General features: G+C 41.0%; 1 protein-coding gene and 1 long non-coding RNA gene across 3 annotated transcripts in view; one reads left to right on the plus strand and one right to left on the minus strand.

Annotated features, from left to right (window-relative positions):
* IL17D (interleukin 17D) overlaps nt 1-22,798 on the minus strand; it is a 67,567-nt gene that overhangs the window by 43,535 nt on the left and 1,234 nt on the right. The window contains exon 3 of one of the 2 annotated variants that reach the window (XM_090029134.1): nt 4,930-6,150. The exons of the other annotated variant lie outside the window; for it this stretch is intronic. Coding sequence (XP_089885260.1) covers nt 5,835-6,150 — 316 coding nt within the window. The 3' untranslated portion in view covers nt 4,930-5,834. Of the gene's footprint in view, nt 1-4,929; nt 6,151-22,798 lie in introns of those variants that run through there. 2 annotated transcript variants of the gene reach the window in all.
* On the plus strand, nt 7,266-22,798 carry LOC149875189 (uncharacterized). Its single transcript, XR_016439346.1, has 3 exons — nt 7,266-7,610; nt 10,119-15,687; nt 16,572-22,798. It is a non-coding gene; the product is annotated as an uncharacterized LOC149875189 (long non-coding RNA).

The raw sequence follows: 22,798 nt of genomic DNA on the forward strand, positions 1-22,798 counted from the left end.
CTGGTGTTCAGTTACTTTCCAGGGGGTTAAGTTCTTACTTTTATGTGAATGGAATTGTGCAATTTAAGAAAGTAAAACAGAACATTAAGTTCTTATGCCTTGACACAAATCTCTACCTTGTTCATAGTAGATTTATTTATATTTATTGGCTGTAATCTCCAGCACACCAAGCAGACACAGAGCAGTGTATAGTGGCTTACTGTGATCTTGGCCTTAGAAAAAATACTGACTACTTCTGCTTTAACTGGGACAGGTCCCTTTGGCAGATGCAATATGATAACACTGTTAAGTTAGAATCATGTGAAACTAGGGCTGGAATGAACCTCAGGAGATTAGGCCCTTGCTTAAGGCAGAATCATCCCTGTCTAAAGCATTCTAGACAAGTGTTTGTGTAACTTAATCTTAAAAGCTTCACCAGCAGCCCTCACTCACAACTACCAGGCTCAGTTCCCCAAATCTCAGGTACTTACTGCCAGTGGCACTGTCTGGAAATAGCCAAAATAGCTGTCAGTGGGTGTGAGCCTCCCTCAAATCGGTCACCTCCAGAGACCAGGTGCTCTGCACACACTTCACATGGCCTGGGTATGAAATGGGTCATGGTGCTATGTTCCATAAGCCACTGGTCCAAATACCTAGTTGGTGCCGGGCTGCTGACTTCTTTTCCCAGTCTGGTTCCTGTACGTGAGTTTGGGCTGTTCAATCCTAGTGGCAGAGGCCATTGTATACATATAATAAAGTTAGCTGCTGCAACCACACAACTCAGCCCTAATTGGTTAGCCAACTGTAGCAGTGATGCTGTTGCCTAATCCTTCAGATGTCTGTAGACATCTAGAAGCTTTCTGAGCCCATACCACAAATGACTTTTGGGGGGCTGTGGGGGAAGTGAATCCACATATTTGTATCAGTATAGAACAGCCTATACTATTTATGCAAGATCACCTTAAAGCAATGATTGGCTAACAAAATTAGCATCCTAAGGTGTTCTCAGTCTTGCTTTCAAGAACTCAGTTTTTCAGTCTATCATAAGTATTACTATGGAGAAAAGAAAATCTCTATCAAGTACCACATTTTCTTACACACAACATGCTCCCTGCCCCTGCCCAATGAAACATGCACCTTTTTTTGGAAAGCAGAATGGAGAAATAATGAGTTTGTTGACTGCATGATAAAATTAAGTCCTGGAAAGGTAGCATGTCCAAGAGGTATGGTATTAGGAACTTCCTGGTATGGCAGACAGAATGCCACAGTTCCTACACACTTTGTTCCCAGGACTTAACTCTTAGCATGCAAGGTTAAGCACTGAGACCGCTGCAAGGGCAGTAGCAAGACTGTTCTTTACTGTAAGTACTTTATGTAAGTTCCTGTAAGTAAAGTATTGTCTCTGTATCACAAGCCTCATACAGCTCACTTGCTGCTTTGGGCATGTGCTACTGCTCAGCCAATGACTAGTTATGAAGCTTAATGCAAGATTCTACTCCTTCCTATTGCTGAGCAGCCCCAAATGGCTGCCATCTTGGCAGCTGCATGGCATGCAAAGTGTGTCCAGGCTTCCTAGTTTTCCAGGAAAGAAAATAGCTTCCTTGTTTAAAACACATACCCCATTTTTTTGTCCGAATTTTGGAGGAAAAGGTCTGTGTTGTATGTGAGAAAACATGGTATATCTGTATTTTGAGGCTCCTAATGTCATCCAGTGACAACCTCAGAAAATGAAAAGATTTTCCTGGCACAACAGGAAGCTTCTCAGATCAGCTTCAGCTCCCATAAAGTTTCAACTTTGAGTTGTTTGCCTTTATTGGACCTGGATTGGGTTCAGTGAAACATTTAGCGTCTGCCTTGTGTCAACATTTTGTAAGCCTTGAAGTAATTCCAATGAATTCCCCTTCGTGCAAATCAAATGCTAGGCTGCAGCAGTGGTAACCTGAGGGTTAGGAACTGGACTATGTCACATTGCAGTTGATGTCAGAGTGATATAACTCTGTAATATTTGATAGTTTTCAAAAAATAATAAATTCCTTTCATTTAAGATCTAAATTCCATTCATAGCAATAAAATCTCAGGAATTGTTACTATGCACCTAAGGGTTACTGTGAGGATTAATTAATGTGTGCAGTGCATGGAAGATACGAAGTGCTCTTCTGTTGTTTCACTAATAGCAAACAATTGCTCATTCTGAAATTGCAGCAATGGCTGTAAAAATCAGGCACATACTTAAAAAAAAAAAAACTTTAAAAAAATCCACTTTCCTCCTGTTTGAGTAATTTGCTGGCTGAGCCAGTGTATTTCCTGATCCAGTTTTCTAAGTTAATGTTCTATATGAGGTTGCTTGTAACCAGAGGAAGCTTTCTGCACCTGTTAACATATAAAAACAAAGAGGCCTCCAACATACTAATCTATTGATCCATTGAGCTTTTGGGCTGATCTAATACTTTCCTCTAAGCTGTCCAATTCCCAAAGCTTTCAAATGTAAGCCAAGGCATGTGGTGGTGGTCTTGTTTTAAATTGGCTGAGCAGATCATGTTTACCATATCTGGTCTTCCTTCAGCCCGTAGAGTCCCAGAAGATCTCAAGAATATGCTCTTGTGATGTGAAAATTCTTAAATTGATTCCATGGCTTGTGCAGGGGACTGGAGAGTTGCTTAATAGGTAATCACAGCATTTCAACAACTTAAAGCACAGCATGTTTGCTGAAATACTATTAAATAAACGGATTCACCTTCTTCCACGTTATTCAAATAGACATGTTGGGTTTTTCTGGGGGGAGAGGGGGGTTTAGACATTTGGAATCCTCGGCCCAAAAAGAGTCTGAAAAAAAGGATATCTGTGGTGAAATTTGGCTCATTACCTTGTGAACCAGGTATGTCAATGATGAGTTCCTACACCTAAACAACTTTTAGTTATTTATTAAATACTCTTTCTTTGTTTTTCAATGTAGTAACTGCAGAGAATGTACTTTGGATAGGGCTGAGCCTATAGGTTCAGTTTTGCTCTCACTGAAGAAAGCAATGCCAAAAAAATTAACGAGAGAATAACTGCAGCTGTGTATCTTGCACAAAATAAGGCAGTGCCTACTGAAGAAACAAGCATCTTTTTATGCTGAGGTATCACTTAAAGACGATAAGGAAAATCCCAAAACACCTCTTACTTACTGGTCATCAGAGATTCTGGTTTTCTCTGATAAAAAAAATCCCCAATTTTTGGATTAAAAAAAGTAACCCAAAATCCATATTTTTCCATGTTTAGAATAAAACACCACTAATATATATCTATATATAATAATATAGATCTAATATATAATATATAGATATTATTAGTGTATTTATAGATATATATCTATATAGATATATATTAGTGTATATACAGATATATATTAGTGGTGTTTCATTTTAATTATATTAATGTATATATAGATATATATTAGTGGTGTTTCATTTTAATTATGGAAAAAATGTGCATTTTGGGTAACTTCAAAGGTTGCACACACCATGCCACTCCTGGATGCTTACATGCCACACATTCAAAATTAAGTGCAATACAAACACAAACCAGCCACAAAGATGTTCCCCATTAAATGGAACATTAAATGAGGAACATCATTGTGGTTGGTTTAGCATTTCATCACATCTTAGATACCTTACATGTATGGCATGTTTCCCTTCATTGGGAGATGAACATATTACTCACATGATAAATGTAATATCTGCCAGGCACATTACTGTATAGTATTGCCCATGCTCTTTGTAACTTAGGACAGCATAAAAGTATTGCTGTAACACAGTTAATTCAGCTTGTTATAAATTCTTGAATCCATAAAACCTCTTTACCAGGCAGGATCCAAATACTTAACAGAACTTTTGTTCAGAAGGATTTGAACATGTGATACTAATTCAGTAGTTTTAACTATTATGATCAACAGGGATCCTGGTTTTCTCTGATTAAAAAAAAAATCCCCAACTTTGACTTAAAAAGGTAACCCAAAATCCACATTTTTCCGTGATTAAAATGAAACACCACTAATATATAATCTTTGATAGATAGATATATCTATATTAGTGGTGTTTCATTTAATCACGGAAAAATGTGGATTTTGGGTTACTTTTTTTTAAAGGACCTGTAAAAAACAGGTATGCAGCAGGATGCCAGGCTTAAGGTCCCAGAGTACCATGAGCCCAACTATCAGGCAGCCTCTCCCATCTGGCAGGGCAAGACGAGATTGTTGGGATCGGGCATAAAATTCCTCTGATCCCAATTGTGCAATTATATTAATATCTGCCAGGGGCCTAAGACAAACAGGCAATTTAACATGATTTTTTAATCTTGTTAATTTTTACTGTGTTCATAGTCTTTCCCATTCCCCACTCCCACTATCCCTATAATCTGTGTGCGCAAAGAAAGCAATGTTTGTGAAATGCCTTGGTTTCTTGGAGACAGTGAAGATTCTAATATGAAGAAACCCACATGGACCAAGTATAATTTGGGGGTTGTCAAAGCAGTAGATGTACTGCTGTATACATACATGCACTGTACTCATCCTTAGTTGCTGTGTAATGAAATTCCAGTTGTGATCCTGCATGTTCTGTGCTATTTGCTATCAACCTAGCCCCACTGGAAGATTGTGATAGAACATTTGTCTACAGATCAGAATACACTGGACTGACTCAGCCTTGAATAACTTCCTGTATTATCTAGCTGTCACAGGAAAAATGCTCTTTCAGATAATAAGACTGTTACCAATGTGCATGTGCATACCTTTGGTGTTCTACTAGTTGGAACAGCAGATCTCTGCAAAAATAAAAAATCTTATTGCCCTCTGGTGGCTGCAGCTTGCAGGTAATAGAAGACCAAATGCTGTGACCAAAACAAGACATCTCACTTTTTTTACGGTTTGAAGTACAGAGAAATGGTAGTAGCAAAAGTTGTACAACTACCTGATTTATATTAGTTAGTTTGTTTAATTTCTCTTGGTGGATTTACATTATATAAAATGAAAGCGTTTTGTCTTTGCAGCTTTACAGAACATGGATGTCATGATTAACATTAAGAAATTGACTGGGAAGGCAGAATTACAGAGAAGTCTTGCATCCTGGCATCAGCCTTTTTTTTTTTTGCATCCTCTCTATTGGAAAGATGACAGTCAATGTTATTCTTCTGTAACATTCTAGACAAGGTTTCTATCAGCAATTTTGCATACTTAGCAGTTTGAAAACTTTAGAAAAAAGGGTATCACCTATAGAGAATTGTATGAATGACTGCAGCAATTCAACAGCTGAAAAATACTTAATGGAAACAGTTTTCCCTATTGTAACATGCAAGTAGTGCAAGTTGTAGCTGCCAAGAACATTGGGAATTAAAATCCATAGCTTAGGTCTGCTTAAAAGAAGGGCAGTATGATTTTGTTTTCCTTTCTAGTGTTGATATGGGAATATCACTTATGTGACTGTAGCACAGAATTACCAAACAGCAGAAAATAGAAGACTTTTTACAGTCTCTGAAATCAGTAGCTTCCTCTGAAAGTAGCTACTATGCTGTTATATCCCCTTATAAAATGTTATCTGAAATAAGCAAGGGTAGAATAAAATTGTATTTGGTGCTAAAACAATGGAAGAACCTGAAATTTGAAACAAATATTTGGTTTCATATTAAAAAGATCTTCAATTTGTGCATCATGCAGATCTGACGTGTCGTCTTAGTAATATTTTGAGACAAAGTTCTCCCCCTAATAACTGCACCAGTCATAGTTAGTTAGAGATCTTTTTTGCCTATTGCTCTAAAATTTCCTGAGCTAACAGAAGAGCAACACAAGGCCAATACTGCATTTAGGATCCCTTGGACACTCCTCATTCTGACACTGGCTTCTTCTGGTTTACTAACAATTTCATTTCTTGTTTATCTATACTGGAATTTACACCATCTGCCTCTTTTTCCTGTTCAGGTACACAAGTGCATCCTACAGGGATAGTGATGTAATCTTCTGTGTACACATAGCGACCCCCAGCACAGGATGAAGTACGGCGTAGGATGACTGTTGGCATGTACACTGGGGTGCTGCGGAAGTGAAAATTCTCTTCGCCGTAAATCCCCATGAGACAGCCCTTGCACAGGCAGTATGCTTCAGGAATGTACTTGGGGTACCTGGTGGGATCATAGGAAATTCTGCATGGAAGTAAATAAATAAAGAGCCATTAATGCTTTTTTTTTAACCATCTGGAAAGCATTATAATAACTGTTGACAGTCAAATTGTATTATAAAACATTTTTGGTTTTTTGCCAGGAAAAAAGCTGTAGCTGTTGCTGTCATGCTGCTTATTTGTACGTGAAAAAAAGTGTTGGACAGTTTACTCAACTACTTGGGAACTGAAGCACTGAGATGTTAACTGCTCTAATTTATCAAACTGTGGAACAGAAATATTCAGACAAAACTTTTGAATCATGGATTGGGCAGAAAAGTTAAGTATTAAACTAAGAGATTTTAACATTTGAAAAACTTTGGGCTTGAGCTTTTCTTGAGACATAACTTTACAAATTCTTGTTAACATTTATTATTGCTGAAGAAACATGCAGCAATATGATTAAAAATATTTTTAATTGCATGATACTCCCTGCAATATTTTTTTGTATCTTTTCCCTATTAGCTGAGGTTTAAGGGCTCTATTGCCTTTTTGCTTGGACCTCTACAATTCTTGTGTAGTTTACCATTAACCATCCTCTCTCTATCCTCTTCAGGTTCTCCCTTCTTGTCCTCTTCATTATTTTTTCTCTTATTTAATCTTCAGATGCTCCCTTAGAAGTGAGCAACAAAGCCAATTTTTGTGCTCTCCTGCTGCCTTATGCAGTCATAGCACTGTTTGGAGACTGACTAATGAGGTTATGAGAGACTGCAAACCAAACAGCTTGCCTTCCCACCAACTAACCCCTGAGTTGCAGTATGCTTCCTTCCTCAGTTATTGAAAGCAAAGGTTCCTTGGCGGTATTTTCTTATTGAACCAACTATATAGTTTGAAGAGATGTCAGATAAGCTTTTAGGCTTAAGCTTTCTAACATCTTTTCCAGTGCTTTAAAACGTGTCTAACATTTCTCCTAACTATGCAGTTGGTCCAATAAAAGATATCACCAAAAGAACTCTTGCTTCTCATTTCCTGGCCCATCATGGCTACAACATAATTCCAAGCCCCACTGCAACTGTTGGAATTATCTGTAGCTTAAGTTGAGTCCCCAGGCAGCAATTCTCACCATTCAGATCTTCTCACTCTCTTGCTTTGGTCCTTCAGCAAAGATAGCAAAAAGAAATGTGAGTCACTGAGGTTGCCCTTGAATTGGAACACTGAATACGTGGTCAAAGGTAGGATGTATAAACAAATGATATCTGTCATCATTCTAATAGACATGATTATGGACTTGATCTCCTTTTTCTGTCTAGTTACGTTACGAGTGATTTTTGTGTGCTCGGACTTAGCAAATTACTGCAGAAGTGTACTACTTCTGTCACTTAAAGTTTTCGAGGAAATAACTACTAATCAAGGATAGATGGCAACTGCTGAATAAAAGTAAACTACCCTCCGCTTCTTCCTCAAGAACAACTTTTGCTGTAACACCTACAGAAGAACAGCCACACAGTAGGTTGAGTTGTATAATTGAGGTCAGATTGACTATTTAAACTGTGTGTAAACAGCATATAACAGCTCAAAACTTGTTTGAAGTCAGTTATCTGACTGCTGTATGTCTTCTGGCAGGAAGATCTTGGCTGTGTGAATTTGTGTCAATTCAGATTATATCATTAAGGAGTTTATACATCCGTTGTCTAAAGAAAAGCACTTCTTCACACTGCATCATCTGTAGAACTTGTTACTACAAGATGTCAATGAAGTGAAGATTTTGGCAAGAAAGAAAGAGGCATACAGATAACAACATACAGAAGCATAATATAGATAATAGGGTAATACTAAAATGTAAAACACACCCTAATCTAGGGATTAGGAAGAAACCCGCCTGGAGGGAGAACAAATTTCTTTATTTCTGCTTGCTAAATTTTCCTTTGAAGCATCTAGTGCTGGCTGCTGCTGGGCTTGTCCACAGGCAGAGTATATATGCACCTTTATAGACTAATGAAATAATATGTATATATATACATACATACATATAGGGTGCATGTACTCACATAATTAATGTGATGCAATAAACTCAGAAGCCGTTTGAACCAGAGTAAACTAGGTACAGCATCTACAAGTGCACCCAGGATAGCAGCGATTTGAGCTGGGGTGGAGCAGTTTATGCCAGGATCATTCATCCCTGGGCTCCAGGTGACAGCAGCAGGTGGCAGAGAGGCTGGCTGGGGCACAAGTGTGCTGAAAGTGTGGACAGGGATGTAGGTTGTAGCTGTGTTGGTCTAAGGACACAGGCAGACAAGGTTCTTTGGGTGAATATGATATCTTTTATTAGACCAACTATTTAGTTGGAGAACAATTTTTAAGGAAGCTTTCTTGTATGCATACCAGCACAGCCTCTGGCTTTTTTACTTTTCATTCCATCCAGGAAGAACACACACCAACTGCTGTAACTTCCTTAGCCCAACGGAGGGTTTTTGTACCTGGAAGATTGCTTAAAAATTGTTCTCCAACTATTCAGTTGGTCTAATAAAAGATATCAGATTCACCCAAAGAACCCTGTCTGAAGGTGTGGAGAAATGGGGCTAGGCAGCAGGTAAGAATCTGGCCCTCAGCTGGCTGGGCTGACCAGGCACAATTCATGCCTGCAGTCAGCCTCTGAATGTGCATTTAATTGCAGTAAATTACCCCAGCATAAGATAGTACTCTCTGACCGTACTATCTTACTACAGTGTAAGTTAGTTTACTTTGGCTTAATACTGTCACGTGTAGACAGTAATGCTTTACTCTGCAGCTAATTAGTCTACTCTGCAGTAAAGTGCATATCTAGACATGGCTGTAAAGCACAAGCTTTTGTGAATCAAAGTTCACTTCATCAATCGCTGTAAAAAAACAACATAAAGCAGAGTATAAGGTAGAGTGAGTGATTAGAATACAATGGGCATGTCTACATTTGCCAATTTAAGATACATTAGCCATTTTTAAGATGCATTAAGGGTTTACATGTGCACTCCCTTAATGCACCATAAAAATGGTAATTTTAGGTATCAAATTTAGGTGCAAATAGCTAAAGTGCCTTAATGCACATGTAGATATTAACACTTTGTATGTCGACTGACTGGGGATTAACTTTAGTCCCAAATCACTCTGCACATTGTGTTATGCACCTTAGCACATGTACATATAGACACATGTCTAAATTGCTTTAATGAGGATTAGGCAAATTCACATCAAGTTTAGGTGCACATAAAAGCACATGTAGACATGCCCAATAGGTGGGAAAGCAGGGGGGAAACAAAAGGAAGCAGTGGGGAGGAGGATTGCTATGAGACAGACACAGGCAAAGAACTCATATGAACAAAAGGGGCACAAAAGATAATCCAGATAATGAGATAAGAATTCATAGTCCCTATTTAAACCATACTTAACACAGTCCAGTTTGTGGATAATTTCTTGTTCCACAATTTCCCATTCAAACCGATTTTAAAAAATTTTCTGTATTGAAACAACAATCCTGAGGTCAGTGATGAAGTTGACAGGGAGGCTGAAGCATTCTGCCACAGGTTTTTATGTCTTTCTGCAACTGATGTCAGATCAATGTTTATTCATTTTTGCATGTATATCTCACCCCGTCTGAGGTAGACAGCAGATGGATGTTGTAAGCAGGTGATGGTACATATGACATTGGTAGAGCTGCAAGCAAATGAACTCTGGATGTTATATGCCTTGGTATTTGGTCCACTGATAATGTGGTCTGTATTGATGTGGGGGTACAGAAGGCATTTGAGCCCACTGCAAGGCCTGGTGCCTGGGTGAGGATGGGAGGTAGTCAGTTGCTTGAGAGATGACAGCTGAAGTTGTGATGTCACTGCCGAAGGTCGATGCTTAAAGTCAGAGCTCTAGAGGGTATCTGGCATTGCCTCTCCCTAACCCTCTTTAGGCTCCAGAAACATTCTCCCCTAAATGTTAAAGGGAAACCACAAATAAGGAGACTGATGTAGAAACTGATCTCCTTTAAAGGAACTCTCAAAAAGAAGTGCAAAAAAGCAAGTAGAGCCTGAGGAATCAGAGATGGCTACTGGAGAGAGAATTAAGGCAGGCAGGCCAGAAAAGCAGAAGACTAAAGCAGCTCAAGTTACCACAGACTAATTAGGTGAGTTGATAGCAGAATTCAAGTCTCAGTTCCTTTACACCACAGGTTAGCAATGTTTTGCAAACAGAGGCTATAGCTTGCAACCAGGATTGCCAACTCAAGACAGTTATTTTTACTGACAACCTGTGAAGTTTTTACTGACAACCACGTTTTTCCGATACGTGCTTTATATAACGTAAATGGAACCCTTCTGCCAGGCCCTGGACAAAGGCTAGTTTAGAATTTTGGGTTTTAACACCAATTGCAGTAAACAAGTTTGGGTGTCAGTAAAAAGTTTGCAGATTATCATTAAAAAATAAAATTTCTTGGGTAGGCAACCCTGCAGCAATGACTTTACACTGTGTTGCCCCCTCCCATGCGTCTCCTACACACCCTGACACCATGGTACTCCTGACCACACCCCATATCAAAGTGCCACCCACCCACTCCACCTCCCAACTTTACCCATGCTGGCCCTGCCCTCCCCCCACCAAAGAAGTACTATTGTCTGCCTACCTGAGACCCAGCGGTGTTACAGACTGGTGATGGGATGCAGCAGCCATAGCAGCAGCATATGGCTGGGGGGAAAAGGGGCCCATGGGCTACAAAGCCCTGAGAAAATGCTTCCTGCAGAGTGCTGCTGTCCTCCTCAGACATCAGGTGGTCCTGCTGTTTTTTGCCTGTCCTTCAACATCCAGTCTTGTTCAGAAACAGTGTCAATCAAGCTCCAAATTACTCAGTTTTTTTACAGATGGCTTAATTTTTGGACAGGAGTTTTTAGCTCTTTTATTTTAAATTATTTACAGACATTTGGCAACTCTACTTGCAACCCAGGCCACCATTCCCCTTTCGCCACTCCAACAATGCTGAGCAGAGGCTGCATAGAAGAAAAGTAGCCCTCCATATGGGCTGGAACTGCCAGTGGTGATCAGTGCACATTAGCAAAATGCAGGCTGGATCAAATAGCTGTGGAATTGGTGCACCCTTAGCAAACTGCAGACCAAATCAGATCTTTGCAGACTGAATCCAATCCCCCTCTGGGTTGGATATGGCCTGCAGGCTACAGGTTACTGACCCTTGCTTCATAGAAGTAAAGCTTGATAAAACTGCAACAGAGATGGCAAAAATAGGAGCAGAACTATTGATATTGAGAAAAATATTTATAAAAACTTTCAAGTCAATATAAAACTCCAAAAGAAAATTCATCTGATAAAAAAAAGCATGAGGATATTTAATTACGCATGAAACAAACTGACAAGATAATTCTGTGCTTCCACTATATTCTTTAAATTAAGCGAGTTTCAGGTATATACACTGGGCTTAAAATGGCTCATGAATAATTACATTTCCTGAAACATCACAGATTCAGGTTCATACCTACTGCACAGGGATGACAGCTCTAGTCAAAATTTTCTTTATTCCAAAGCACTTCTGCTGGAAAACAGAGGAGTGATTCATGTCATCCAAAATCAATGTAGTCCACCATCCCCACAGAAAGGTACGTTATGGCACTAATACACAGTTGGCTGCACCTACATAAGATGCTTTACTGTGCAGCAGACTAATTTGCTGCACAGTGAAGCATCACCATCTACACGTGTGAAAATTAGAGTGCAGTAAATTACTGCACTCCTGGATAGTCCTGTCAGATACAAGTGCTATCCAGCAATGCAGTAAATTACTGTGCTTAAATGCACATGTAGATGGTGATGTTGGGATTAGTTTACTCTAGCCCAAATTGAGCCGGAATATATTCAGTCACTATTATTGCACGTGTAGATGCGCCCAGTTTGGGTTATACCGTATCATAATACTGTATTCTCTCACATATAACACATCACTTTTCCTCCAAATTCACTGCCTCCCCTCCCTACCAAATTGGAGTGCATTAAGCAGGGAAGCTGATTTTCTACCCAGGATAGAAGTACCCTGCTTTGATTCCTGTTCCATAATGCAAAAGCTGTGGCATTAGTATTCAGTGGACATGTTTACACGTGCCCCTATGATGTTGTAGTTACTGCACTGCCATTTAGTACTTCCTTTTGGAAGTACAGCACCATCTGTGTGGTGCATGGTTATTTTTAGTTGCTATGTTACTTCAGTGATGCGCTATACCAAGGGAGCACATCACTATGATGACGTAGCTGCAGCATCGTGGTTTTTGCCTGCTGATGCTACATCGCCATAGTGTGTTGCTATGATGACATAGCATCACATATAAATGCATCCAGTCAGATGAGTCACTTGACTTAATGGCACTGTCCTTTACTCCACAGGTGTTAATAAGTGTCTCTCCTTTTTACTTGTCTTGATGGTCTACTAATCAAGCTAACCTTTCTTAAGGCAATCTTCCTATCTGATAACTGTTCCTGGTCACTCTGCTCCTATTTCACAGTTCTGGACACTCCTCAGGTCTTTTAAAAAAACACATATATCCACCCTTCAGCAGCAGATAGGGTTTCAGCCTTAGTTAAGCAAGAGAGGGAGGGTGAGTCAGCTGAAGATTAAGCTCTGTCCCTACTCTTTGTAACTATGACTCTGGAACAATCTTTTTTTCTATATTCTGCCTTTCAAAAACAAGCTATATATTATATTCTGGGTCATGTTGTATGAGAAAAAATATGGTGTATTAATGTCTTAAGAAGTGGCTTTTCCCAGAGACCTTTAACAGCTCCTTTATACTTAAACATGACCAACATGACAGACCTTTTTACATTTTTCCCCACACCACTATGAAGTCAGTATTTTAACCACCAAAAACATGTGTGTTGGCTGGGGGTGGGGAGCGTCAGAGTATGGGAAGAACAATCCTCCCCTTCACAGATGCAAATGCAGCCCCCCCCAGCCATACATGGATGTGGGACCTATACTAGTGGAACCAGTGGAATTTGATGATTACAGTGAAATCTATTTTTGACATAAAATTCCACTGCCATTCATATTTTGAAACCCTGGCCACTGACCCACAGTAAACAGTGCCAAGTTGTTCTTGCTAGAATGAAATGATCTACCATGAAACATTTCTCTATTAAGAACACTTATTCCAGTTCTTGACAAAGACTGAAACTTGTTAAATGTTTCCTACCTCCCAAGCCAATTTGCCCCCATAAAGGCAAAGGATTCAAACTCAGTGGCTGCATCCAGATGTTTAGGCATTTGTGGTTTGTGGCACTGCAGACCTCTTTGTGGCTGCAAGCATATGCCCCTGCATGTGGGGATGAGCCCAGTGTACTTCAGCTACTTGTTAGAGCTGTTATACCCTAAAATAAGCAGTGACATTTGTCTGGTTTAGCCATCACTGGCTGTGATGTAATTGTGGGCATACAAACAATTTCTTACCATGACTCAGCTGCTCTCTGGTAATTATGTGTCTATTCCAAAATGAAGTGAAGGCTAAGCCAGGGTAAATTAGCATTGTTTTATTCAGGGACAAGCTGCCTGCATTTAGTGCTTTTCTGTAGGGTAAGACCTGGCACAAGACAAGAACTGGGGAGCAGCTGAAGTGCAGTAAATTGTAATTGACTGTGTGGCCGCTGTTAATAGGGAGTGGGACTTACCCTGCATCAGCTTCTGTGTGGCAGTTGCCAGCACAGGAATCTTTATGCAGAAATAAACTGGGTACCTACTTGAAGTTTGTTGCAAGAAGATTCTACCTTAATTTCCTGCATATCTCCATCACTTGGTTTAGGTTGTTGCTGGACAATGCAAATACTACTTGACTGACTAACAGATGCTTGAGGCCTCATTCAAAGATAAGAGGTTTAAGTAACTTTTGTGTTTTGTATTGCCTTGAAACCTTGACTGATGCACTTTAACTTCCCCCATCAGAATCCTTGAGGCAAAGGGTTATACATGCAAACTAATGGATTAAAAGTTAGTTTTTAGGAAAGGCAGACTGAGATTCAAAATGGACTTAATCTTAAGTGTGGAGTAGCTCACACAGCTCTAGAAAATAAAAGAAGTAGAAGAAATAAGAGGTGATTCTATGCCAAACACTGGATCCAAACAATAGATCTGGTTTGGACACAGACCAGAATTGCCTGGCTAGTTGCTGTCAGTAAAGTGGGTTGAAACCAGATGTTTGGGCCCAGGTTCAGGTTCCTGCAGTTTTAATTTATATCTCATTAGGAAAATCCTTAATCTAAAACCTCACTCTTTTTTTCTATACCTTCCTTTTCTGAACTTGTTTGAGATTTCTGATAGATCCCTAGTGCTGCTGTCATTCAGTGTCTCTAGCTTAACATCTTCCTTTCATACGGTTGGTACCTTTGCATGCCCACTTCTCCTGTTTTCATCTACAGAACATGGAGGTTCAGTTTGTATACAATGGGTCACATCCTCAGCTGCTGTAAATAAATAGCTCCATTGTAACAGCTTTGTTTATTTCTCTAGAAAAAAGATTAAAATATTTGATTTGCTTAGAGAAAGTATCACTGCTGAACAGGCCAGGGGCATGTTCCAAATTCTCTTGGATCTTTCATGTACATGGCTCAGGATGTGACTGTAACTCATCAAGTTGCTGGTGTTTAAAGCTAATTAGCCTTTTAGCAAGCAGAGAATGGATACATCCACAGGGATGCAAGCCAGGCAGAGATGATGCATTTAATTTTTGGTCTGAGTAGATCCAAATTTCATATTGGAGTAGCTAGTGAGAGAGACTAGTTTTGACTTTCTGTTTTGAGAAATTCTGATGAAAGTCAAATTTCCTGCCATTTGCCTACTTAGCAGAGGCATAACTGGTAGTCTGTGCCCTGGGCAGCAAGGGGGTTACATTCTAGTAGCACTGGTCTCATCAGCCTTATGTGATAGCATAGGAGAGGCTGTTGCTGTGGGGGCAACTGTCAGTCCAGCCAGCAGCCAGGAGATTAATGTAGCAGCCAACAGATGTAAGGAACCATGATTTCTTGTACATGGCATCTCTAACAATACCTATCCTTTACCATAGCACTTCAGTTTCCAAGAACTTGATATATACATGAGTGTTGGGAAGAGAAGATGCAATTTTAAGAACTGTAAAGTCAGTCTCAAAATGTCTAGCACTTATTTGGCCTGATAAATATATGAAACAAATATCAATTAATGTAAAGAACCCTCCAGTATTAGGAACATATACCTATCTATAACAAACATAGAAGTATTGAAATCACAGTCAATCTTTTAAATGGTTCAGTCAGTTCAATAAGGGCTGGTACTCTGCAGCCTAGTACTCTGCTAAAGTATGTATGTTTCTAGCATAGATGCACTATAATAAAGGACTAATGGTATATATCAGCTTTGTGTCCTTTGTGTCCTCCATCAGGTCAAATGTTTGGGTGTTTATACTCTATCATGTGAGAATGCCAGACGCACTGAAATGTTCTAGACACAGAGCCCGCACAGTCATGACAAGATTATTATCGAGTAGAACTTTTTCTGAAAGCATGGCAGTTTTTTCAACTATAACTAGCTCTACCAAAGGTAAGTATTCCCCTTTAATTAGAATTTTATATTAATGAGCACTAAACCCAGTATTTTAACAGAGAGAAAAAACATTTGTTACAAAAGCATTTCCACTTGGGAAATGGACAAACGCTGGCTCCCATGATCAAATAAGCACATACACTGTGGTCCTGCCTACATGAGACACTACTGCACAGTGGTTACTGCACGTTTATTACGTATATAAACAAGTACTAAACAAATACACAGTAACCCAAGTTACTGCGCAGTAGTGCTGGCAAATGCCTTTTCTGTGACACAACTGCGCAGGAGCCTAATACTACTGCGCAGTAGAATCGTGTCATGGTTTTGGCATGCTACTGCACAGTGGTATCAAGTTACTGTGCAGCAGCATCTCACATAGACATGCCCATGTAGGGGACCATAGAGAGCAAAGGAAATACATACTCCTTTCCTTATAAAGGGGACGTAGAAGCCAGGGGATCAAATCACAACTTTGGCTATCGCTAGCAAAATTCTGCCTGACTGCTCCCAAGAGTACTTTGTTTTATTGAATGCTACTTACCTGGGACTTAGTAGGGGAAGAAACATAACTAGGGTGGGGTGACTGGGGCAGCAGCTCTAGGTGCCAACTTCGGGGAGGAGCAGAAAAATAAGAATTGCTGGGACCACCACGTAATGCCAGCAGCAGCTGGAAGTTGCTGCTGCCACCCTGTATCCTGCTGCCTTGTTTTGCCTCTGCATAAGGGAGTAGGAGCTTAGAAAAGAACCCAACAAAGACTGTTCAGGCAATTTTGAAAATTATTGTTAATCCTATTGCATACTTCAATATGTAATCTGCCATGGAGATTCTTAGCTCTACTTACATTGTATTAAGGAGAATTTCACTATTTCTTTAACAGTGACAATGTGTTGGAGCTGTTGGAAGCCTCTGCCTCAAAAACTCTAAAGCTTCAAACCTGCATCAGAATCCTTGTGCCCTGATGTATAGATGGCAGAAACAAATACAGATGTGGGTTTAGGTGACAGGAGATACAGTAAGTAGATTGGGAGATGTGGACACAGGAAAGGCTTAGAAGTTAGGTTTGGCATATTTCTCGGGAGACTTATGGAGAAGTGTGTTTTCCAGAGGGTTTAGTTGAAAGCATTCCTGGAAATTATTTATAAAGTATTACTATGCTATTTATATACCATCAGCCTTCCTACATGACTGGTAAACATGGGGCAGAAGTATTGCCATTGACTTCAACAGGGCCAGTATTTCAACCTTTGTGCCTCAATTTGAGATTAGATCCTGGATATTTCTGAGCCCAATCTTGCATGCTGCTGATCTGGGGCATCACTTCAATTTAGTGACTCTAGTTCAGTTTCTTTATAGCTCCACAAGATGAAGAGTGATGTGAACAATTAATCTTTATGCTTCAGGTTACATACTGACTTTTATTGTCTTTATTGGGCGGCTATAGTATTTTTTTTCTTAGCCTTTTCATGAAATACCAGGGGTTAACTGCCACCAGCAGAGGGATCTTAGAGTAGATGGGCAAAAGGTCAGATCCATATGGTAACTTATGTGTTTCTAAGGTGTAGCAAACCAAACTCCATTGAAGTTGACCTTTTTTTAGCATTCCTTATTTAAGGAATAAATAGGAAAGGAATACTAAGTGGAGAACAAAGATGAAAGAGAAGCAGCATATGGACTGGGTGTGCATCTTGCAACCTAAATTTATTTGTTTTAAAAGAAACAGAATGACAAAGATGGATGTATGAGATGCCACATGGTGAGTGTCATGAGTTAGGAATTCAAGGAGGCACTGACATACAAAAATCCAGTTGGCCTAGACTGGAGGTTTGTCATGTGAAATGAAGGATTAAAAAGGAGCACTGAGTTGTGGCAGGTACCTAGGGAGCAGAGTTAAGAGTGATTTAACCTGTTTGTTATTAACAATCTGGAATAGGGAAAATAAACAGGAGGTAAATGAAATCTGCAGATGAGATCACATTGGGAACTGCTGCAAGGTCAATTAAGATAGGGAAATACTATGAAAGATCCCAGACAGACTAAAAGGAAAGTCAGAAAAATAAACCATGGAAATAAAGCTGAGGCACTATGGCAAAGGTAAGCGGGAATGTAGCAGTTTAACTGCAGAGAGAGTAGAGGGCAGAAAGGCTCAGAGAGACTTGTAGCATAACTTGAGTTGGGTAAGCAGGGTACCAGCCCCGGGAACCAATTTAGCAGGGATGCTAGCATCATCTTCCCCACCCCCACAGACTCTGCACCAGGGCAGAAGCAAACCCACATTATTGCTCTTGAAGCAGCAGCTGGGGTTTTCTAATCACCTTTTCCTTAAAAAAAAAAAAGACAAAAAAAAAAGACCATAATACTGTGATTGGTTCTGTGTAGACAAGCCCCTGTACCTGTATAGCGTTCCAGGGAAATCACAGAAATCTGTCTGGAGACCTACTATTACAGAGCTAGGGTCATATTTTGTTATTCTTGGACAACGGAGAACAAAATTCCAATAGAATAAATATTGGATGGAATTAATGGCTGTGACTTATTCAGGCTACTAGAATGTGCTAATTTCTCCAATTCAGCATATTTGCGGTTTCTGTACAGGCTTTTAGGTCTCTTGAAAAGCCCTACCTTTTCTTGTAAACATTTAATATTTCTAAATATATTAAACTGTGTATACAAGCCTTACTGACTGAAGGGCTGTTTTCTCTGAGTAGGATTATTTCTTAAACTCAAAACAGGAAGAAAACATGTCACAAAGTAAATATTTGCTGGAGGTTATTAATGAGGTGATTTTTTTTTTCTTGGAGCAGGCTGAACATTCAGCAACTCTGGGTATTTCCATACTCCATCTAGCACTGTAGCATAGAAGAATCTAAGTTAGCTCACATACTGGAAGCAGTTCATGTTACGGTGACAAGGAGCTCCAAACAGCCTCATTTACCCTGTCCAGGCAGGGCGTTACAAAAAGAGTGTGTATGACATTCAGCAAAAAACTCAAGATCCTTTAGGTTTGAGTAGCTTTTAACTCAGTTGTTTCAAATACCTTCTTGGAAGTCTGAAAATAAAGAAAAACCTTCCATGGAAGTGTGAATACAGAAGGCGGAGTCAAATTCAAGATTCCAGTGCTTTAGAAACATGCCATTTTTGAGTACTTCCTTTTTGTATCATAGCATCATTGGAAAAAAGGGCTGAGCCCTAGGTATAGTGTTCACAGTGATGAAGATACAGCCTCTCAACCCCTCTAATATGCTTCTAAAACCAGCATACATTATACTCCGATGTACTCTGGAACCTACGACAGTCTACCGGTACAAAACCTGCGGATCTCACTGTTATGCTGTGTCCAGGCAGGTTCTTGCTCTAGAGTATGTCTACTCAGCACCATGCAGTACAGGGCAGAAACACTCTGAGCTGACTGTGAATGCACTACCTTATATACCAGGTCAAAAGGCAGCTTTGTGCAGAAATACCCAACCTGGCTTTGTGTGCTCTGGAACCAGAAGCAGCTATGTAAGTTGTTTTCAGGCCAATGAGCAGAGCTGGGTGAATCTGGGTGCATCACTGAGCTAATGTAGCAGTACAGCTTTCAATTGTAGAATGAGTGAAGACAACTGGCTTGCATGTTTCCATACAGTGCTGCCTTTCACCATACAGACAGCTCCTTGGTTGGGGACTGGACTCCATGGCCCAGGAGACTCCTTCCAGTCCTGTGTCCCTATTTTCTTATTAATCAGTATTGTCCCTTGTGTCTCCATATAAGTTCCTGACCTGAAGTAATGCAGTCTGAAGGCATCCTAGATGGAAGCAACTTGACATGCACAAGAGCTTGGTTTTTTCTCAGTCACTGTCTCGGGTTCAATGGGCATAAGCCCCTTGCTGTCAGAGTGGGATGGATTGCACCAAATGGAAAGATGAGGTGGCATTACAATTTGGCCCAAATTTCACCTTAGTTTTCCAGTCCCAGGCAAAGTCTGAAGGGCTTGTAGCTATTTATGAGCTTCAGGTTTGCTACAGAAGTTCAGAGAATCATAGAGAAGTAAGGCTAGAAGGGATCTCAATAGGCTGTCTAGTCCAACCCCTACCTGAGCCAGGATTATCCCTATTCAAATCACCCTATACAAATCTATAATCTAACCTCTCAGTAAAACTACACATTCAACCCTGACACAACCACAAGATATAAACACCCTAACTTAAGTTGCCACATGTAAAGCAGGGGGACTACAGCACCACTGTCCTGCTTCCCCTCCACCCTCACTTCTCACATCCTTGTGTAACAAGGTATTTAGCATGATTGTGCAGATTTGTTGGAATCTGACAGGGCCGCGCTATGAGTGCTTCTGCTATGGCCTCCCTCTCTTGACCTCCGGGCTTCCAAACCACCAGAGCAGGGTGTCCTGCTTCTGTAAAGGTTCTTAATATATTCTCAAGAAATTTCAGGAAGAGCACCATACCTGCCATTACAGAGGAAGGCTAAAACTTCCATGTTCTATACCAATCTGACCACGGTAAAATTCCTTCCTGGCCCCAAACACAGCGATCAATCTGGCCCTGAACCGATCTAGCCAGGAACCTTTTTGGCTTTAAGTCCCAGTAGGAGCACTGGCAAACTCCAGTCAATCTCCAGCCTTGGCTACAGCTAACACTCAATGCTTCTGAGGAAGATTTAAAAACAAAACACAAAACAAAACAAAACCCTGACATGTGAAGCAGCAAGGGGGGAGGGTGCAGGGGCAGAATTCTCTCCCAGCCCCATGCGGCAACCAGCAAAGCCCAGAAGCATGGGAAATGCCTGTAGTAGAACATAGGCACAGCTACACTTCCCCAACCAGTGGCTGTCCAACCTCTTCTTGAACACTTTTAGTGACGGAGAGTCCACAACTTCCCTTGGCAGTCTATTCCACTGCCTGCCTCACTGTTCTAAAAGTGAAGATGTTTTTCTGGATATCCAATCTAAACCTACTTTGCAGCAACTTCAAGCCATTGGTCTGCTTCCTACTCTCTGCAGCAAAAGCGAAAAGTCTTTTCCCTTTTCCTTATGGCAGCCCTTCAAGTATTCGAAGACTGCTATCATGTCCCCTTAAGTGCCTTTTCCATAAGCTGAACATGCCTAGCTCCTTCAGCCTCTGCTCATATGACCTGCCTTCCAAGCCCTTTATCATTTTTGTTGCCTGCCTATAGATCCTCTCTAACTTCTCCAAGTCCTTTTTAAAATGCACACAATACTATAGGTCAGATCTAGCCAGTGCTGAGAGACCTTATCACCTTCCTGCGTTGCTGTGCTGAAACACATCATTTAATGTTTCTGTTGATGCATGCCAAAACCATGCTGACCATATCACACTACACACTCATAACCGAGTCTCTGATCTACCTTCTCCATAGTTCTGCCATCCCATCAGGTGTCACCCATTTTATATTTGTATTTTTGATTATTCTTCCCAAGGTGAAGCACCTGGCATTTGTCTGCCCTGGACTTCAATTCATCCTGTTAGCTTTAGCCCAGCTTTCCACTCTGTTGAGACCTTCTGAATTGTGCTTCTGTCCTTCAACATGTTCACAATTCTTCACAGCTTTGTCATCTTCCAACTTGTTCAAGAATCTTTCTATGCCAGCATCTAGGTCATTAATAAACACGTTGAACAGCACTGGGCCCAGGACAGACACCAGTGGGACTCCACTCGAAACCTCCTGCATTCTGATATGGATCCATTTATAACTGGCAGCTACTCAACCAGTTGTCTATCCACCTTTTGTCTAGTCCACATTTTTCCAGTTTATGAGAAGGTCATGTGGGATATTGTCAAAAGCCTTGCTGAAGTCCCAAACACACTATAACCACAGCATTCCCCTCATCCACCCAAGTAGTTGCTTTGTCAAAGTTGTTCAGAGCCCAAAATTCCCCAGAATCACTGATTGAATCACTGTTCAGAGTGTACCTGTACTGTGAGATATGGTAGTACCAGAGATTTTTTTATGTCTACAATAATGTTCCTCTCTGAGGGAATCAGCTACACTTCAATGGGTCCTACTTGCTATTCTGCCCTTCAGAGTCTGTTTTTTCTGTCAAAGGCACTATGCCTCCTTAAAAGTTTATTTCTAGAGTACCTGGAATTTTCTTTATTCAGAATTAAATTTCAGGTGAGCAAGCAAGTCCATGGCTCTCCCAGAAAAGTATCTATTTCCTGCTCTACATGAAAAAAAAAATTGAAAACTTGGAGCACTTCACAAAACTTCCTTCATCCCACTCCCCATCGTATTATCAGAACCCTGCACTGTTGTGGGTTTTGGCAGCCAGAAGAGGTCTCCTTTCCCCAGGGATGGGTTAAACACTGAAGTCTGTGAATTCAGTGATACTTATGTATCAGGTCCCTTCTGGCAGAAAGAGAGGCATCTGGGTGGGACAGCTGCTAAGTGGTGATGGGTTTAGAGAAGATGCACTTTGCACCAAGCGCTACCTACCAGATGGTGCCATAAACTTTCCAATTGAAGAAAAAAGCTTAATTTCCATCTCCAGGTCCTTGTTCCCATTTCACTTCCCTCTGGATCTGGTGTTATGTCTTCCACTTGCAGTTGCTTTTTGCTCTTCTCTTTTATTGTTTGACAGTTTAATTTGACTCTTTAAGCCCCAGCTTTGGTTGCTAATGTTTCTCGCTCACCTGGCACTTCAGGAGCAGCACCCGGCTTTCCACCCTCAGCACTGCAGGGTCCAGTCCGGGGTGGCAAAGGGAAGGTAAGGAGGTACCAGAGCAAACAGGGCAGGGGGGAGGGAGGAGGCCTGTTAGCAGGGTCCTTTGGGGCCTCTGCTGTCATCCAGGGGTGCCATATCAAGGTGCGGGAGCAGATGGAGATGCTCCCCCTGGGTTGGGCAGGGCCAGCGCGCCGGCCTCCTCGCTGCTGGGCCTTCCCGGGGCACGGGGCTCAGCAAGAGGTGCCGGGAGAGGAGCGGGGAGCTCAGTCCTGCGGTTCACGGACTTCAGCACTGGGGCGGCGGCGCCAGGGCCCACGCGCTGCCTCAGCTGTGGTGCCGGGACCCCGCTTCCCGGCCGGGTGGCAGAGGAGGGCAGGCCGGGCAAGGCGGGGCAGGACGCGGCAAGAGGAGGGCGGGGGCTG

This window comes from Crocodylus siamensis, chromosome 1, assembly GCF_052110815.1.
Source record: "Crocodylus siamensis isolate JL-2025a chromosome 1, ASM5211081v1, whole genome shotgun sequence".
Classification (NCBI taxonomy): Eukaryota; Metazoa; Chordata; order Crocodylia; family Crocodylidae; genus Crocodylus; species Crocodylus siamensis.